Below are 18,977 nucleotides of genomic sequence, written 5' to 3'. Positions count from 1 at the left end.
AGGCCAAACTTTCACCTAGCTCAAGTCCCTAGATGTCTATTATGTACAACCCCCCCAAACCTGCAAAAGCCGTGAGACAAAATGCTGCCACATGCAAACCACAGATCTTGATAACAACAAAGTGCGTCAGTACAATGCTAATTCTAAAGCTATTTACCTGAGCTCCTTATAAGGCTTTATTAACAATGCTTGAGTGATCAAAAAATTAAGGAAATGTATCATTTGACTGAAATGTAAAAAGCTATATAAGACTGGTATTTTAGGGGCAGGACAGCGGGAGACCAGGGGGGCACCTGTGTGTGACCATCTCTGTCTCCTTCTCCCTGCATGCTTGTATTCAAAATAAAACGACCTCAGACTGTTTAAACCAAACAGATGGTGTGACTCATTTTCCACAACAATCCCATTTGGAGCTGGGTCTCTGGGTGCTGGAGACAGGTATCCTGCTGAGCTGGTTTCAGTCCAGATCTGCAGCTTTTGGGGTGTGCCCAGACCCTGGATCTCTGTTGTAGTAGGCTAGTATGTCTTACTCAACAATACAGGGTTCTGGAAGCCCATGCTTTCAAGGAAAATGTGCTGAGAGTAATTTCAGCACATCAGGTGACAGTCCCAATGACGGTCTCAGTGACCAAACACGTCACACTATGCACTTGGGTTTCCTGCGTTTCCAGAAAGCATCCCTGCCACTGAGTGATGTGCTCTTCCAATCTGAGTTGCTCTAAATCTTTCTTCTATTGTGGCTAACTAATTAAACAACCATTGGAACAGAGACATGAAGTTGAGCATCTCACTCTCTCGGTGGCTAGACACCAGTCTACAGAATCATTCTCTCTTTCTGGCCCTCTGATTCTTCACTTGTTTTGTACACTGATCTCAGCTGGGACCTGCAGACCTTGTTGGAATATAAACAAATTAAGAATAATAACAATACAATAATGAAAATGCAACCGCGGGCTCTGCGAAATTACATTGCAATGGGCTAGGAATTGAATTCACCTGTTTCCACTCCCCATCACTAAACCAGTACAGAGTTAAACAGCTTCAAGAATTGGTTAGGAATTTATTCATTACTCTCCTCAGGGCGTCCTTCACCTCCGTGTTCCTCAGGCTGTAGATGAGGGGGTTCAACATGGGGATCACAAGCATGCAAAACACAGAGGCCACTTTGTTCGTGTCCATGGAATAGCTGGAGGTGGGACGTAAATACACAAAGATGATAGTGCCAAAAAGCAGGACCACAACAATCAAGTGGAAAGTGCAGGTGGAAAAGGCTTTGCGTCGGCCCTGAGCAGAGCGGATCTTCATGATGGTGGAGATGATATGGATGTAGGAGAGGAGGACAGTCACAAAGCTGATCACTTGAATGCAGCACGTGAAAGCAAACAGCACAATCTCATTGATGCGGGTGTCAGAACAGGAGAGCGCCAACAGTGGGGGGACGTCACAGGAGAAATGATTGATGATGTTGGAGCTGCAGAATGACAGCCGAAATGTAAAACACGTGTGTATCATTGAATCCACCACCCCCACAGCGTACACCCCAGCCACCAGCTGTTTACAAAGCTGCCTGGACATAATGACTGTATAGATCAGCGGGTTACAGATGGCCACATAACGGTCATACGCCATCACAGCCAGCAAGAGACAACCAACATCTGCAAAAGCGAGAAAGAGATACATTTGCACAGCGCAGGCAGTGTAAGAAATGTTTCTCCTCTCAGCTAAGAAATTCAGCAGCATCTTAGGGGAAATTATCGAGGAAAAGCAGAGGTCACAGAAGGACAAATTACTGAGGAAAAAGTACATGGGGGTCTGGAGTTGGGGATCAATCATGATTAACAAGATCATCCCCCCATTCCCCACCAGGGTGATACCATAAATCAGTAGGAACACTACAAACAGGGGGACCAGTAGCTCCGGACGATCAGTCAGTCCTGAGAGAATGAACTCAGTCACTTCCAAGTGATTTCCCTCTTCCATCTCCTCTGAACAGTGATGAGGCAGCTACACAGACGTAAGCAGGGGTGAGGAAAAACCTGTCCCTTCTCTGTAATGAAGTAAGTGAAGATAAATAGAGATCAGTTTCTCACAGGACATCAGTACCCCCTCCGGGAAGGGCTTAGTCCAAAAAGCCAAATGTTCACAGCTGGTCATTCCAGGTATTTGATTAAATGCACACGCTGTGCATATACAATGACACGCAGGTTAATCATGCCCCCCGCACAAACACTCCTGTTCACTAATCCCAATTAAAAAAAAAACAGTGACTTGAGACTCTGCTGTGAGAGAATCAGTCTGAAGGGATTATTCCTTATCTAAAGAAGGGGTGAGAGGAAAGGAGTTTCAATCTTTCCACCCTCTTTGGGCCAGGGGAGCTCCATGGCTTGGCATGTTGGTTTGGGGTAAAGTTGCTCACTGTGCTAATTAAGCTGTTTGGCATTTACTGGAGCCTGTGTGAAAACCCAGAGACATCATTGGAAACCCTGGCTTCAGTGACGAGGTAATTGCCTATTTTTTCCAACCCAGGAGGTCGTTCCTTTAGCTGAAGGGGTCGGAGCTGGGACTGAGGCGTTAAGTGCTGGAGGTCTGGAATTCAATACCTGCTGATCCCCATGGTGTCTGCGTGTGTGCATGTGACTGTGAAGTTGGACAACTGCAGGTACCTACTGAGAAGAGAGAGAGATGTGGTGGCGTTTCCCCATCATCCAAAACTGCCAGTTTGGAGCATTTGGAAAGTTTTATTGTGAGATTTGTGATCTATGGGGCATGACTGCTGAAGCAACTGGGAGTACCTGAGCTTAGAGAGACAAAACACCTAATTAATGTGCTCAGTGAACCAAAGCCACCCTTGGTGTAACTCATGTCCTGGGGATTAATTCGGCCCAATGTTTTCTACTGTGTTATTGAATGATGCAGTTTCTACCAGAGTTGCAGAATATGAGGTTAGAGGTATATTTCATCCTGCAAATTTCAGTGCAAGCCTGGGTACTGCATAGAACTGATGCACAAAGGGGATTTTTTTATGGACACTGAAAGCTTTTGGCTGAAAACTTAACATTTTGGCTTGGAAATACCACGGGGGTGCATCAGATTCCACACACCACCAATCTTTTTCATGGACCAAGCTCCCAGGCTGGACTCCATCCCCCATGATCCATGATGGTCTCTCCTCTTGCTGAACTGCCCTGGAACATCACCGGAGTCCCACAGCCCATCAGAAAAACTGCTCAAGAAAAATTTTCAACCAACCTTAGCAACAAGTCTGGAATCAAAGGAACAGACAGTTAGATACAGCTGAAACATACTAATTGTTTCAGAATCACCTCATTGTCCCGACCCCAATAGATGAAATGTAAAACCTGTAAGACATGATAGAGTACTACAGATTCTCTCTCTCTCTCTGTCTCTCTCTCTCTCTCTCTGTGTCTATCCATCCATAGGACGCCAATCACCATGGCATTCTATGTCCTTCCCTTGCCAGGTTACTCCCCAAAGTAGGAAAGATAGGTTCACGCATCATTCTTGATGGAGACCACATGATGACCAGAGGTGCTCAGGAGGAGACCACAGCCATCTGCCCTCCATTGTGAATTTGGTGTTTCTATGTTCCCTCTACGGTTTTCCATCCATGTGCAGACTGAATATTGTTATGTGCAGCACCAATATCGAGGTCATTTATTGTGCATACTACACTGAGATAGAATATATAGTTTTAAAAGTTCTTAGGTATGGAAGAAGAAGAAGAGAGAATATTAAAACAAGGGATAATTAACAAGAAAATTGTTAATTAAGATGCTTAAGATGCTTATTTAATCTGAAATCAAATAAAAAGAAAAATAACAGTGCCCTTGGAGTACAGGTATTTTATCGTCCTTTCTAAGAACTCAAGCTAGTAAACACAGCAAAATTTGGCATACTGAAAACAGCTATATAAATAAAACAAAGTCATCATGGTCATTAAGTGAAAGCATAAAAAATATGCCCCAGAGACCCCATTATATAACCTACTCCTACCACGGACCACTAAATCTTCAGGGAAAGCTGCTCTCGCAGAATGAAGCATCTGCCAAAACACTAGCATGCTATGGACTTCTGCAGATCACAAAACTATCCCTCTTTCATGCATATTATCAGCACACAGAGCTCAGCTTTAAGGTGCTAAATAAATGTATGAGCCAACTAGAAATGCTCTCACCGCAAATAGTAATACAATATTTGCTGATATTGGAAAGGAGAGTAAAAGGCATTCACTTGGGATTATACAATGTCTCTGGAATGTCAACTCTTCCTTTGATTAATACTTCACACACATAGAACAGTAAAAATAAGTAATAAAGTGACACAGACAGCAAAACAAAGCCACACACAAAAAAGTGACAACACTGAAAATATGAAGGAAAGTAAAACATCAAGTGGTTGGTGATGGGTATTTTACATGAGTGTTTAGGACCCACTCAATGCAAGTGCACAGAGCCCTGTAGAAACAGGCAAAGTTTTCCTGCTTTCACATTGTGTGTGTCACTAACTCAAAAACTCGGAGTAGACTGACTCATTACACTTTTACACGCCCTGTATGGCATTAACATGTGGCTTTGAAGTAGGGATCTCTCTGAAAACTCCAAAGAGCTTGCAACTAAGGTCTTTATCCTACCCAACACCTAGCACCCCACCAAACCTACTGCTGCTTGCTACTTATGAGTCAAAGGGAGTACTCTGAAGAGCCAAAACTATACCAGATAGCAAAGATCTGGCCTTAATGGTTTCCAATACCTCTCCCCAAACAAATGCTAAAACTTAATGGAAATCACTTGTCTGGACAAGTGATTTCCATTATGTTTTAGCATTTGTTTGGGGAGAGCTGTCTCTCTCCTGCACCGCGGCAGCCACCCGGCTGGGAAGGAGTGGGGTATCTCCCCTGATGCAGCAGCCACCAAGCTGGGGCTGGGAAGGAGGGCCATCTCTCCCTGGCAGCCGCAGCCCTGAAGCTGGAGATAGTCGCATCTCTTTCCAGCTGGTGCAGCCCTGCACGTCCCAATTTCCCCTCACTCCCTATCTCACCCAAATGCTCCCTCACTTACTCCCTATTCCTCCCAAGGCCACCACTTCATCTTATGCATGCATCCTCTCCAGGGTCAAGGTGCATGGCCCTTCACTCCCTCATGTATGGCCACCCAGGCACATACCTTAGAGGGAACTATGGAAATGACCCTTCTGAATGGAATCACTATTATAAAAACGGCGTGTTGGATGATGGTGGTGCAGGTTTTGACAGATGAGAAGAAGAGATTAATTTTTATGGTTTCACATACAAAAAGTAGCCTTCAACTTTCTATGCAAATGCCTTTTATTTCACAGGAAAAGAGCAATCCAAGAATGAAAAATAGTAAGTTCCCCGTGAAAGAGGGGACAATTTAATTTCTGTGCCCTTCCATGCTGGGATCTCTTCAATGCATGACCAGGGATTTCATCTTCTGAAATGACCCAGTTGTAACGTTAACAGCTCCTATACATTGCAAATTTCCATTCTCTTCCTACAGGTCTCAGAACTTGTTTTTTTTTTTTTTTTCTGAAATAGAGATGAGCCCTTCCTGCACAATCTCCTGCATGGAGATGTTCCTAGTGGCAGCCTCTTGTCCCTGCCCAGCAACCTGGTGAAGCTAAGGAAGAGAGAATGTGCAGACTCCCCTGCCTTATAGTGACATCACACTGGCAGAAGGGGCATCATTGGACCTTCTACATTCCTCAACTTGTGCCTCCTGAGGATGCTCAGGTCTTGTCTGCACTGTGCCCAGGTCTGCTGGATATGGATAGACTTGCTTAAAGAGGTAACCATAACATGGACACTACCCATTAGACCACATCCCCTGCTGGTGTAAATGGATGCCTCTCCCTGGGAGTCATTGGGCCAGATTCACAGCTGCTGTAAATCAGCAGAGCTCCATTAAAACCAAAGGGCCAGATCTTCAACTGGTGTGAATCTGAGTATGTTTTGAATCCTGAATGGGACAACATACCAAGACACAATCACCTGACATCTTTAAATCAAGAATGGATAGCTCTCTAAAAGAGATGTTCTAGTTTTAATTAGTGGGCAAGGTTCCATGCCCTGTGTTAGCCAAAGGTCAGACTAGAAATCATGAAACTATGGAAAATCTGTGTCACTTAAATGAAATCAATGAGTCAATCCCCAGGTGCTGTAAATTGACATAGCTTCACAGAAGTCAATGGCCCAGATCCCTTGCTGGTGTAAATCAGTGTCGCTCTATTGAACTCCTGGCTGGCTAAAGGAAACTGCAGCACCATGGACAGCTCAGAAGTGGCAGGGACTGGGGGAATGAGAAAGCGCTCCTAGCTTGGCCTGGGGCACTAGGCCAAGGGAGCTGGGCCTTGGCTGCTTGGCCTAAATGTACATTTGCCCTGAGGTAAAGGAGAAGCATTTCTGAAGGCTGGGGCTATGGGGCAGTAGCAGTAGGGGTAGTAGGGAGCTGAAAGCAGTTTAGTTAAAGGGACACAGTGATGTGTGGCTGCTATTCTTAGGGTCTTTGAGCCCCATGGGACCTGGAATAGTGGTTAGGCCACTGAGGAAGTGGCCTTCAATTGAACAACAGTAAAAGGGATCCAAACTACTTAGTGTCCCTGCTGGATAGCTAGGGCCAGAAGGAACCAGACAAGGCAAAATCGTTGCCTCCAGGGAGGAAGCCCTGTGGTATGGCCTGATCATACAATCATAGAATATCAGGGTTTGAAGCAACTGCAGGAGGTCATCTAGTCTAATGCCCTGGTCAAAGCAGGACCAATCCCCAACTGATACCAAAGCTGGGTCTGTTTAAAGATTATGGACACACCAACCAGAAGGGGTACTTGTCAGAGATGAGTGCCACGCTGCTACAGACCTCTAAAGTCATTAAAGGGGTCCTTTAGAGTTTGTCCTAACAGCAACCCCTTGTCCAAACCCAGAAACCCAGTCAAGCTAGGGAAGAGAGAATGCGCATTATCCCCCTGCCCTCTACTGATGTCACACAGGAGGGTGGGGCTTCACTGAAACCTGTTTCATTCCTTAAGAGATCCACTGAGGGGAATTTTTCATTTGTTTAAACATCTCCCCAAAATGTAGGGCTGTATTCATCCCTTAATGAATGAGAGAAGAGGGATGTCAAATCTAGCAAGTCTTTGATGGAGGAACACTGGGTCTGCTGAATTTCTCCCCTGTCCTAGGTCCCCTTGCAAGGCCTTTTTCATGAACTGTCTTGGATGTGGAGGTAGATCCGGACTTCACAGAAACCAGACCAGAAGTTAACAAGATTCAAATCCATGTTAACTCCCGCTGGGTCCCCTCCACAACTGGATCCCCAGGTTATGTGCCAACTGGGAGCAAGTTAAACACACTATGAGCCATTGCTATGTGTTTCTTTGGAGGTGGGAAGGATGGGAATGAAGAGTTTCATGGCGATAGAATAAATTTACTTTCCCACAGACTTTAAAGGGTGTTACTGTTCAGTCCAGGCATTGTTCTCATGGAATTTGTTCTGATTGCGCTGCTGATTACATAGGGCTATGGGTGTGGCTACACCTGTTTGGTATGCTTCAGAGACCGGAGTCCTCTCGCATTCTACATTTCATATGTTTGAACAGCTGATTTTTTTGTCTTGTATTTGGAAGAGTGTAGCTTGTGGTAGGGGTGGAATTGTTTGTGGATTTGTTTGTGGAATTTGTTTGTGGATTTGTTTGTTTTGTTTTGTTGGTTTTTTACTGTATGCCTTATAATGTATCATTTGAAAACTCACAATTTGCTAATCAGTATGGTCCTGGTAAAATACGTGTGGCATGTGAAGTTTTAAGGTTACATTGTATAGTGTTTTCTGTAAACATCCACTCAATGTGCAGTGGCAGTCAAAAAAGTGAACAAAATGTTGGGAATCATTAATAAGGGGATAGATAATAAGACAGAAAATATCAACTTGCCTCTATATAAATCCATGGTACGCACACATCTTGAATACTGCATGCAGATGTGGTCACCCCCTCTCAAAAAAGATAAATTGGAAAAGGTTCAGAAAAGGGCAACAAAAATGATTAGGGCTATGGAACGGCTTCTCTATGAGGAGAGATGAATAAGGCTGTGACTTTCTAGCTTGGAAAATAGACGATGATGGGCGGGGGATATGATAGAGGTCTATAAAATCATGACTGGTGTAGAGAAAGTAAATAAGGAAGTGTTATTTACTCCTTCTCATAACACAAGAACTCGGGGCCACCCAATGAAATTAATAGGCAGCAGGTTTAAAACAAAAAAAGAAGTATTTTTTCACACAATGAACAGCCAACCTGTGGAACCCCTTGCCAGAGGATGTTGTGAAGGCTAAGACTATAGCAGGGTTCAAAAAAGCGCTAAATAAATTCATGGAGGATCGGTCCATCAATGCCTATTACCCAGGACGGGCAGGGATGGTGTCCCTAGCCTCTCTTTGCCAGAAGCTGGGAATGAGCGACAGGGGATGGATCATTTGATGATTACCTATTCTGTTCATTCCCTCAGGGACACCTGGCATTGGCCACTGTTGGAAGACAGGATAGTGGGCTAGATGGACCTTTGGTTCGACCCAGTATGGCCGTTCTTATGTTCTTAAGGTCTTATTAATATGTTTCAAACTGAGGTTGGCAAACAGGTCTATCTTAAACAAAGAAATGTGTGCTCTGCTTAATTTTGTATTTAAGCAGTAAACAGAGTTATCAACAGGAATTGAAACCAAAGAAGCTCAAAAAGGTGAGGAAAAAGTACAAAGGAAACATGCTTGCACATAGACATTTTGTCTCATGGTAATCAGGTGGAAATGTTTCTCAAAAAGGGGGATAGGATAATAAAAGACACCATTCACTCTGTCTCTCTCTCTCTGCCCGTTGATTCACTGCATGTGAAGGGATAAAGGAAGCAGCCATTGGACTGGGGGAGGGGTCCTGACCAAAGAAGTTTGGTCAGTAAGGCTGCTGAAGGCATGTGGGGATGAAACTTTTGCTTTGAATTTCACATTGTTTGTTATTTTCACTCACTTAAAATCTATCTTTGTGGTCAATAAATTTTGTTATATTGTTTTATCTAATCCAGTGTGTTTAAATAGAAGTGTCTGAGAAACTAAGTTGCATGTATCTTAGTGCTACCAAAGAAATAACGACAATGTAGCTTGTATTGTCCAGGAGAGGACTGGGCAGCACAGGACATACATTTCTGGAAGGAAATTGAAGAGTGGGGAGAGTGTTGGGGTCACCCTGCAGTATAACCAAGGGTGGTGAGAGCCTGAGTGTAACCCAACTATTCCTGACCCCAGGCTGCAGATACACACACACACTCAGCGTGTGATTTGCATGCTAGACAGTTGTTTGTGAGTGGCCCAGGTGGAAGCCACTTCAGCAGGGATGGACCCATGCACTGATCCATGGCTGCAGATGCACAAGGACATTGTGGTCATCACCTATCCCCAAGGAGATCCATGGCAGACCCAGTGATGACTCTTCTCTTCTTCACTATGGTAGCAGAAATTATCCCACAGGTATGCAGACTTGGCTAGTATTATCAGGATTTAGGTGCCAATTGAAAAGCAGTCACTGTAGGAAGTGGTGGTCATCCTTCCCTTTGTAATTTTTAGCCCAATAGTTGGGGTGTTCACCTGTGAGGTGGGAGGTGCGACCAGCCTGTAAAAACATATTACCAATGATATGCAGGGAGTTCTTTTTCAGAATTAGATATTTTAATCATATTTCCATTTGCATGTGTTGTTTGGAGAATTCGCTTTCCCACATCCTTTTGGGTTTCTTCCAAAAACTGAGTTACTTTTGTTTCTCGAAGCAGATGGTCAGCTAATTCCTGCCAATCCAAACTGAGGGAGATGGAGAAGTTAACTTAGGGGGCCATCATGGTACTTTGGGCTCTCTCTAGTTTAGGAAGGTAATTAGTGTGGTTATTTGTGTAGAAAATGCTTGCATTGCACCTACACACATCCACTGGTGGCTAGCTAATGCTTTCCTCCTCGCAAAATATTGTTTCCCAGGATACAACACATACACATTGCCCATTATATAAAACACGGGTTACATTTTCCAGTTCATCCTAAACGCATATGCTGAACGATGTATCCCTACTGCATGGTTCTGTAGTGGCAGGCAGGGAGAGGCATATCCATTTGGGAGGGTCCCACTCTGTACACTGTTGTGTGTCCAATAGTCTTTTCTCTTTCGTGGCCCACTAACCCATAATGCAAGGTAACCAGAAAGATCCCATGGTTAATTTTGGTAGTGGACTGACTTTCCATAGCTCTGCCTCCACAGATTGCTGATGGGCAATTTTGACAATAATTTCTCCAAGTAGCCGTTCAGGCTTAACCATGCTGGAGACATACTGTATCCATTCATGCTTATAGGCATCAAACAAAGATCTTTTCTGTTATTTTAAAAGGTGCTCCAGTACTTTAACATTTTCTGATGTTATCCAGAACATTTTATCTTTGAGTGATGATAAACTAAGAATTTGCATCTCAGTGCACCCCATGGCTAAGGCAGTTTTGTTTCCCAATTTCAACTGTTCCTTGTACAGCAGCCAGGTGGTAGTGTTTAACCATTTCCACAGATTCCATGTCACTTTCAGATTACCTAGGCCTATTTGTACTAAATCCACATTAGCATCTGCCTGCTTGTGTATGAGATGCTCCTATAATTGTGATACAACACTCAATTTATTTCTGATTATCTCTAAATCTACCATATTCATAATCCCTGTTCGAAAACCAACCCCTCCGAATACAGTGTCTGCTATATCTTGTTTGGTCCCACCATAGGGACTTTGGTATGTTTTCATCCAGGCTTTTAATATAGGAAGAGAGTAGGGCAAACATTCTGGCTCCACTCTTGACACATTCAGCTGGGTCCAATCCATATTAATTTTAATTTCTACGAACAAAGGATTCAGGAGGACCTTTATGGGCTCACTCTGAGTTACAGACAGTTTGGGTTTCTTTATCCTGATCGGGGTGCTTCTTTTGAAAACAACATCTTTGGTCCAAGCCCTGGTCTACACTGGGGGGCGTGGGGGAATTGACCTAAGATACGCAACTTCAGCTACGAGAATAGTGTAGCTGAAGTCGATGTATCTTACCTCGCATCCTCACAGCATGGGATCAACTACCATTGCTCCCCCATCGATTCCACTTCCACCTGTCGCTGCAGTGCAGTACAGGAGTCAACACAGAGTGATGGTGGATCAATTTTATCGCATCTACTCTAGATGTGATAAATCGATCCCCGATAGATGAACCACAACCTGCCGATCCAGCGGGTAGTGTAGACGTACCCCAAGTCTTAGTACACGTATCTGGGAAGCAAAGGTTTGGATTTCTGTGGGATACTGGACAATATCCTACTATGACAGTTAGTATTGTCCCTGTCTTAATAGGCTCATCCCACTGATATGGTAATCATGGGTAGCTGGAACTCCAGGTGGTATCTCCATAGAGACCCTCTATTTTCACCCCTATTTCCCAGTGGTTTGGTACTCCTGTGGTGTTTATAAGGTGAACCTTAAGTCCCACTTCCCCGTCCCAGGCATAAATATTGGTATTTCCTATTGGCTTCAGGATTCGATTTGTATTTTTATCATACCATTCTAAGAGGATTCCTGGTTCCCTGATGGGGATCCATGATTGATTATTTAGGGGGGGAATGATCCTTGACCAGGGGAGAGATTACGGTGGGCTCCCACAAGATATTGTTGAATATCTGGGACATACAGGCCCCCAAGAACAGGGACTGCCAAACCTTATACTGAGGTTTCATGGATTTGGAGGGTAGAAGTGGTCGAGCAGCACCTTTTGTTCCGAATCCCAGGAATCCTTTCCTGTAAAAGTCCAAGACGTTATTTTTCGTGAAAAAAGTTTAATCTGTGAAACATGTACCCATTTTAATTTTCCATCCTTCTCACTCAATACAGTATATCAGTGGGCGGAGGCGGTCCGCTATGGAATAGGGTCCTGTCCATTTTGATTGCAGTGAGTGGCCCCTTTTCCCCAATTTAAGACACATGACTTGATCCCCAATTTCCCATAGGGCTGTTTCAGTATGCTTTTGTGCATGGATTTTTTTTTATTCATTTGTTCTATAGCTTGTTCGACCCTATACTGGAGAGTGGTTTTCTCTTGTTTCAGCTGCTTAAGCCACTGTAAATATTCACGCTGTGTTACATTAGGGATTTCTCCCTGATCTTGTGTTAGGTGGCTAGGGTCAATCACAAGGTGCACTGAGTTTCCAAACATAATTTGAAAAGGCTGGATTTTGGTTTTCAGTCTGTTGCTGCTGCAGATATCTGCTAGAATCAGAGGCAGCTTGTCTGGCCAATCTTTTCCGGTAGGATTTACTACTTTCCGCAGTGCTTCCTTAATGGTGCATTTCATGCGCTCTACCTGACCCGAGGATTGGGGTTGGAATGATATATGAAATTTTTATTTGATTCCTAAAGCTTGTAACACTGATGTAAAAATTTCTCCCACAAAGGCTCCCCCATTATCAGAATCTCTTGTTTCTGGGTTACCATATCTACACACCCACCTCATTTAAAAAATTCTTAGCTACCACCGTGGTGCTATAAGTTTTAGTGGGAAATGTTTCTACTCATCCTGAAAAGGAATCAATTATTACTAACAAGGATTGAAATCCTTCTTTACTTCTTGGTAACTTGTCAATAACATTAATCTGAACCGTATGCCAGGGCCCGAGCCCCTGTTGGTGCAACACGGGTTACCAGTGAGGGGGTCGTGATCTAACCTGTGCACACCGAATGCAATTCCTTACCCATGTTCTAACTTCAACTTCCATGTTTTTTCCATTCTGCAACTTGTCTTAACCTATGTAAGGTTCCTTTTACCCCCTCATGCATGAACTGATGGGCTACATTAATCATAGAATCATAGAATCACAGAATATCAGGGTTGGAAGGGACCCCAGAAGGTCATCTAGTCCAACCCCCTGCTCGAAGCAGGACCAATTCCCAGTTAAATCATCCCAGCCAGGGCTTTGTCAAGCCTGACCTTAAAAACCTCTAAGGAAGGAGATTCTACCACCTCCCTAGGTAACGCATTCCAGTGTTTCACCACCCTCTTAGTGAAAAAGTTTTTTCTAATATCCAATCTAAACCTCCCCCACTGCAACTTGAGACCATTACTCCTCGTTCTGTCATCTGCTACCATTGAGAACAGTCTAGAGCCATCCTCTTTGGAACCCCCTTTCAGGTAGTTGAAAGCAGCTATCAAATCCCCCCTCATTCTTCTCTTCTGCAGGCTAAACAATCCCAACTCCCTCAGCCTCTCCTCATAACTCATGTGTTCCAGTCCCCTAATCATTTTTGTTGCCCTTCGCTGGACTCTCTCCAATTTATCCACATCCTTCTTGAAGTGTGGGGCCCAAAACTGGACACAGTACTCCAGATGAGGCCTCACCAATGTCGAATAGAGGGGAACGATCAGGTCCCTCGATCTGCTCGCTATGCCCCTACTTATACATCCCCATCCTAATCAGTTCTTGCCTTTCCACTTTTCCTGGAGTTTGGTGATTTATAGCAGCACCCATTGGTTTGGGGGCATCAGTAGGGGTGCTTTTAGCTTGGCTTCTAGTTACAATTGCTATACTGTGTTGTTGGGCTATTGTGTCCACCCGACTGTTCCAAATGGCTTCCTTGCCTGTTCCCTTGTTGTGGGCTTTCACATGCCCGATTTTCAATTGCTTAGGATTCTCTGTTACCCACTGGTAAATCCATTTCCACTCATCTAAGTATGCAATATCTTTACCATCCGCCACCTTCCACCCATTTATTTTCCAGTCCTGCATCCAGAACTGAATTCCCTTTATGCAAAAATCACTATCAGGATAAATATACAGTGGTCATGGGGAGTCCTAATATTGTTTCAGAACCTGATAAATTGCATGCAATTCGGCATGTTGGGCTGACCCGTGGTCCAGCTGGCCCTGAATAATCTCCTTATCTAAATTAATTGCTGCATACTTTACACACCTTTTCCCATTTATTACCATTGCACTTCCATCAGTGAACCAAAAAGGCTTCTCTTGTCCTCTGGTATCCAATTCCTCCAGTGGGGGTGCCTCCACGAGAGCTATTCTCTGTTCCAGAGTAACCTCTGGACAGTCATGCCAGTTTCCTTTTTCAATTAATGCATGTGTTAACATATCTGGTTTGGACACAGTTTCTGTGGTTACCCCTCTGTTAATTCAAATCAGCGTCCGTTGTGCCATTCGAGTATTAGAGACTTCCCCCCATCAGTTTTCCTGACAAAAGTATTTTAGTTTAGTGTGGGTGCTTTGAATAGTGACTGGAGCTATTCCTGTGAGTGGCTCAAAAGATTGCACTGCCCAGACGGCTGCCAGGCATTTATCTCAGCTCTTTGCAGCTTCCTGGATTCATATGCTACTGGATCCAGTCTTCCATCCTCATTATGTTGTAATAGTGCAGCAGCCAAGGCCATATTATTGGCAGCCAATTGAATAACAAAAGGCTGTGACTCACTGGGAAAACGCAGGGCTGGAGCTGTGAGAGCCTGTTGCTTTAAAAGCCTTAAAGCAGCGTCCTGCTCCTCTCCCCACTCCCATTTGGCCTTTTTCTTTAGTAATCGCCACAAGGGGTGCGTTATTTCAGCATACTTGTACATGTGTGATCTGAGAAAGTTAAAGCCTCCCAATAGTACTCTCAAGGAGTGGGCATCAATAGGATCCAGCATTTCTACAAGGGCTCTCAACTTGTGCTGGTCTATTTGCCTTCCTTCTTGTCCAAAACTGTACCCAAATATGAGATTTGGGGCTGGACCAGTTGAGCCTTATCCAAGGCTACCCTAAATCCTGTTTCCTGGATTAATGCTAACACCTTTTCAGTTCTCATCTGAGTCTGTGCCTCGGTTTCCCCAAAGACTAAAATATCATCCACGTATGAAAACACAGATGGTCTATCTTGAGGAATCAATCTATCCAGCATATCTATCACATGCCGGTGTGCGATTGCCAGACTGTTGTGATACCCTTGGGGCAATCGACAAAAAGTCCACCGCCGTTCTTTTATTGTAAAGGCAGACTGATCCTGTGAGTCAGGGTGTAGGGGAATAGCAAAGAAACAATTGGCTAAATCAATTCCTGAAAAATATTTCAGTGTGGCTTGGACCTTTTGTATAACCTGTGTCATGTCTGCCACAATAGGAGCCATGGGTATTGTATCTTTGTTAATCCTTCTCCAGGCAACTGCTAGGTGCCGGGACTGGCCGTCTGCTTTTAGTACTGACCATACAGGGGAGTTGAAGGGTGAATTTGTTTTTCAGATTACTCCCTGCTGTTCGAGCTCCTGGATAGTTTTTTCCAATTGGGCCTCCACCTCCTTTGGATAAGAATATTGTTTTGGGGGAGGCACTAATTCTGCAACAATTTTTACACAGACATTGATTTTACCACAGTCTGTTTTCTTTTGAGTCCAGACCAAGGGGAATTTCTAGTGCCATTCCTCAGTTTGCCGGGACGACAATGCCGCAATTGGCCTTTCTCCCCGTTTTGCTAGTAATATCTTTTGACCAATTTTCCCAGAGTGGGGAGGGAGAATATACACTTTCTATCAGATACCCTTGGGCATATCTATTGCTATGCGATTGATGAACAACTAATCTGAGCCCAAAATGATTTCATCAATTGTGTCAGGAGTTTGGATCAGATCCCCAAAGGTTTTTAATCCTTGCATCGAAAAGGGGACCTGGGCCCATTCCCAACCATTGCCGGGGTTGCCTTGGAAGGAGTTTAAGGTTACCTGTTTAACCCACCTTCCTGCTTTTGGAGTGGTTTTGATTAAAGACACAGCGGCTCCTCTGCCTATTAAAGCCAATGTAGGGGTATGTTTACCCTGCTGAACATACACGCATGCTCTTCCCCCAGGGTCCCAATGGACCTTTCCTATGAACTTCCACCCTTGTGCCCCTACAGACAGTGGAAGTTCATAGATCAGCGGGCCTCTCTATTCATCTGCGGGACAGGGGTATGTGTTGGGGAGAAGCTATGGTGATGTTGATGGTGGGGGTGCACTGGGGATTATGCAGCCTATTCCCTTGTGGGTATTTTGTAATCTTGTAGTTTCTCTAACCAAGTCAGGTTTGGGTGCCCCATCCCACTGTGCCCTGTTGGCTCCGTCCTATATCAGGGTTCGCCAGGCCATTCGGAAAACCTCATGATCAGTTAGCTCTCTCTCTTCCTCCCCGTCCTTTGTCTAGAGGTGTCGGCCTGATGCTCGACAGTTGTTTGTCAACGTCAGGACAGGCTGCAAAAAGGAGAATATTCCCCAAACTGGTGTTTAACACAGATCTCTGCATCATCTCTGCAGATGCTGTTACAAAATATCTCCGAGCATGCGAGCTCCCTCCCAATTCTTTGTTAATTTTATTTATTTCCTATAATTTATAGTTTGTGAACAGAGTGTGATATTGCACCCCATAATGCTTTATAGAAATATGCTTATGAATGTAAATATGACATAACTGGAATATGTTTTATGCAAGATATGCCATGCAACATATCTCTGCAAAGGTTATGATCTACCAGATATATTCATCCAATTTGCATGTGTGTAAAATTTTTGTATTCAAAGTTATGAATACTGGCTGTGTAATTGTTTGTTTTCAGTAGCCTCAGTGAAGCAGTTGGTCAGCTACTTGAGAAAAGACTATTCTCTGTAAGTGCCCAATCTAGAAACACTTAAGCTAACAATGAACTTTGAGAGATACCAATCCACACCTGAGCTCTCCTGGGAATGTGCCATTGGCCTGTAAGGAACACAGTCATGCATGGACATGTGACTTGCTTATGTGACTTCAAAACTCCATCTTGGAGCTGGATTCTCCATAGGAGAGGGGAAGGGGTTTCCACCCCAAGAAAGAAACCATATAAGCCCCTGGGGAAACCCCTCTATTTTATCTTCAGCTTGCACAAGAGTTAGCCTCTCCACCCCAAGAAGATCCCTGAAAGAAACTTGAACAAAGGACAGTAACTATAGAGATGTGAGTGATTACTCAACCCAGACTAGGAGAAAGTTGATTCAGTAAAAGAGGCTTATTGGAACATCTCTGAGGGTGAGATTTACCAGCATTTAATTTTTTACTGTATTAGGCTTAGACTTGCATAGTTTATTTTATTTTGTTTGGTAATTTACTTTCTTCTGTGTGTTATCACTTGTAACCTCTTAAATCTTACTTTTTGTATTTAATAAAATCACTTTTTACTTATTAATTAACCCAGAGTATGTATTCATAACTGGGGGGGGGGGGCATACAGCTGTGCATATCTCTCTATCAGTGTTATAGAGGGTGAACAAATTATAAGTTTCCACTGTAGAAGCTTTATACAGAGTAAAACTGATTTATTTGGGGTTTGGACCCCATTGGGAGCTGGGTATCTGAGCGTTACAGTCAGGAAAACTTCTTAAAATGAGCCGTGGGCAGGGCAAGGGACACACACCTCCCTACACTTAACATTCAGCTCCACTGTACCCTGCACCACACGCATACACACAGTGTCTGATGCACACCAAACACACACACACACACAGAGTGCCCAGTACAAACACACAGCCTGAAACTGGGCTCACTCATAATGCAGAATAATCTCTACTTGGAAGCTGGGATAGCTGGAATATTTCCAACTAGGCTGAACAAAAAGAACTAAAGTGGTTTCTGCTGCCCTGGCAGGGAGATAGGACTAGACTTCCCAACTGGTCTCTTCCATTGCCAGCTTCCTTGAGGCCTGGTTTATGCTTAAAAATTAGATCAACCGAGCTCCGTAGCACAGGGCTGAGAAACTTTTCATAACATGTTTGAGGCAGTTAGCTTGTACCTCAGCGTAATTATTTCATTGACCTAGCTAGTGCTTCTGGGGGACGTGGATAAACTGCATTGAAGGAAAACCCCTTCCATCAATGTGGAAATCATCTACATTACGGCGCTGCTGCACACCATAGCTGAGTCAAGTAATGGCCTTAGTATCGATATTCCCTGAATCGATGGGGGAGTTTCTCCCTTCCTATTAAAGCTATTTTCTCTCCTTTTCCAGTTACTCTTCTCCCTTCCTTGGTAAAGCTCTTTCCTTCTTTTGTTAAGTAAATATGTTCAGAAATGTTGAAATTTCTCCTGTAAGCATAATTCCTTCCTTCCCCTCCCATGAATGGCTCACTGTCATTTCAATTAAAGGCCAAAATGCTCTGAAACTGAATTGTTTGCCTATCACTTGGTTGTACCTCTTTGTTTTTCCTCCCTTCACTTAAAATGAGTTGAGGACGGAAGTAGTACCAACTAAGAACCTTAAAATCAGACATAGGGGGAGGATTTGGGTGCCGGTCGCAACACAGCCACTGTGTAGGAAGTGGTGGTGGTCCTTCCCTATCTAATTTTTAGCCCAATAGTTGGGGTGATCACCTGTGAGGTGGGCGATACAGGTTCAGTACCACCTTCTGTCCAGTGCTGGGCAAAGCTCTGTGTGATATTGCTCTCCATATGCTTTATGAAAATATGCTTCTGAATAAGACATCACTGGGATATGCTTTATGCTAAGTGCCCCATGTAACATGTCATTATAAAGGTTATAATCCACTAAGTGTGTTCATCCTATTAGTTTACATGGATTATTTTTATGTCTGGAATTAGGAGAATAAGATATTAACTTGTATTACTGATGAAGACATATTAAGTGCAGACCATTAAAGGTGCTTGAGAATCAATGAACTGTGAATGGCTTTGGTTAGCTAAAAGCCTTCCTGTGTACATGTGGGAGAAACCAGGAAGAATAGAGATTGGGATCTTACAGTGACATGTAACCATGTGACTGAGCTCCATCTTGAAGCTGGTAATTTTCCTGAGGGAGGTGGGAAGTTCTATTCAAGTGGGGAAGCAAACAATGAGTGTTTTCAGCTG

The 18,977-nt window shown here is 43.8% G+C and overlaps 1 protein-coding gene across 1 annotated transcript; it reads right to left on the bottom strand.

Annotated features, from left to right (window-relative positions):
• Positions 1–1,041: 1,041 nt before the first annotated feature.
• On the bottom strand, positions 1,042–1,980 carry LOC140913737 (olfactory receptor 8U9-like). The gene has a single exon (XM_073350538.1). It carries the CDS (start codon positions 1,978–1,980, stop codon positions 1,042–1,044), a length of 939 nt encoding a protein of 312 aa, XP_073206639.1.
• Between the last annotated feature and the right edge of the window lie 16,997 nt (positions 1,981–18,977).

The sequence above is a fragment of the Lepidochelys kempii genome, chromosome 6 (assembly GCF_965140265.1).
Source record: "Lepidochelys kempii isolate rLepKem1 chromosome 6, rLepKem1.hap2, whole genome shotgun sequence".
Classification (NCBI taxonomy): domain Eukaryota; kingdom Metazoa; phylum Chordata; order Testudines; family Cheloniidae; genus Lepidochelys; species Lepidochelys kempii.
The sequence above is the reverse complement of the archived record's forward strand: the minus strand, read 5'-3'. Positions and strand labels throughout refer to the sequence as shown.

Coding starts and splice junctions, on each gene's coding strand:
- LOC140913737 (XM_073350538.1), bottom strand. CDS start 1,980: ATGGAAGAGGGAAATCACTTGGAAGTGACTGAGTTCATTCTCTCAGGA.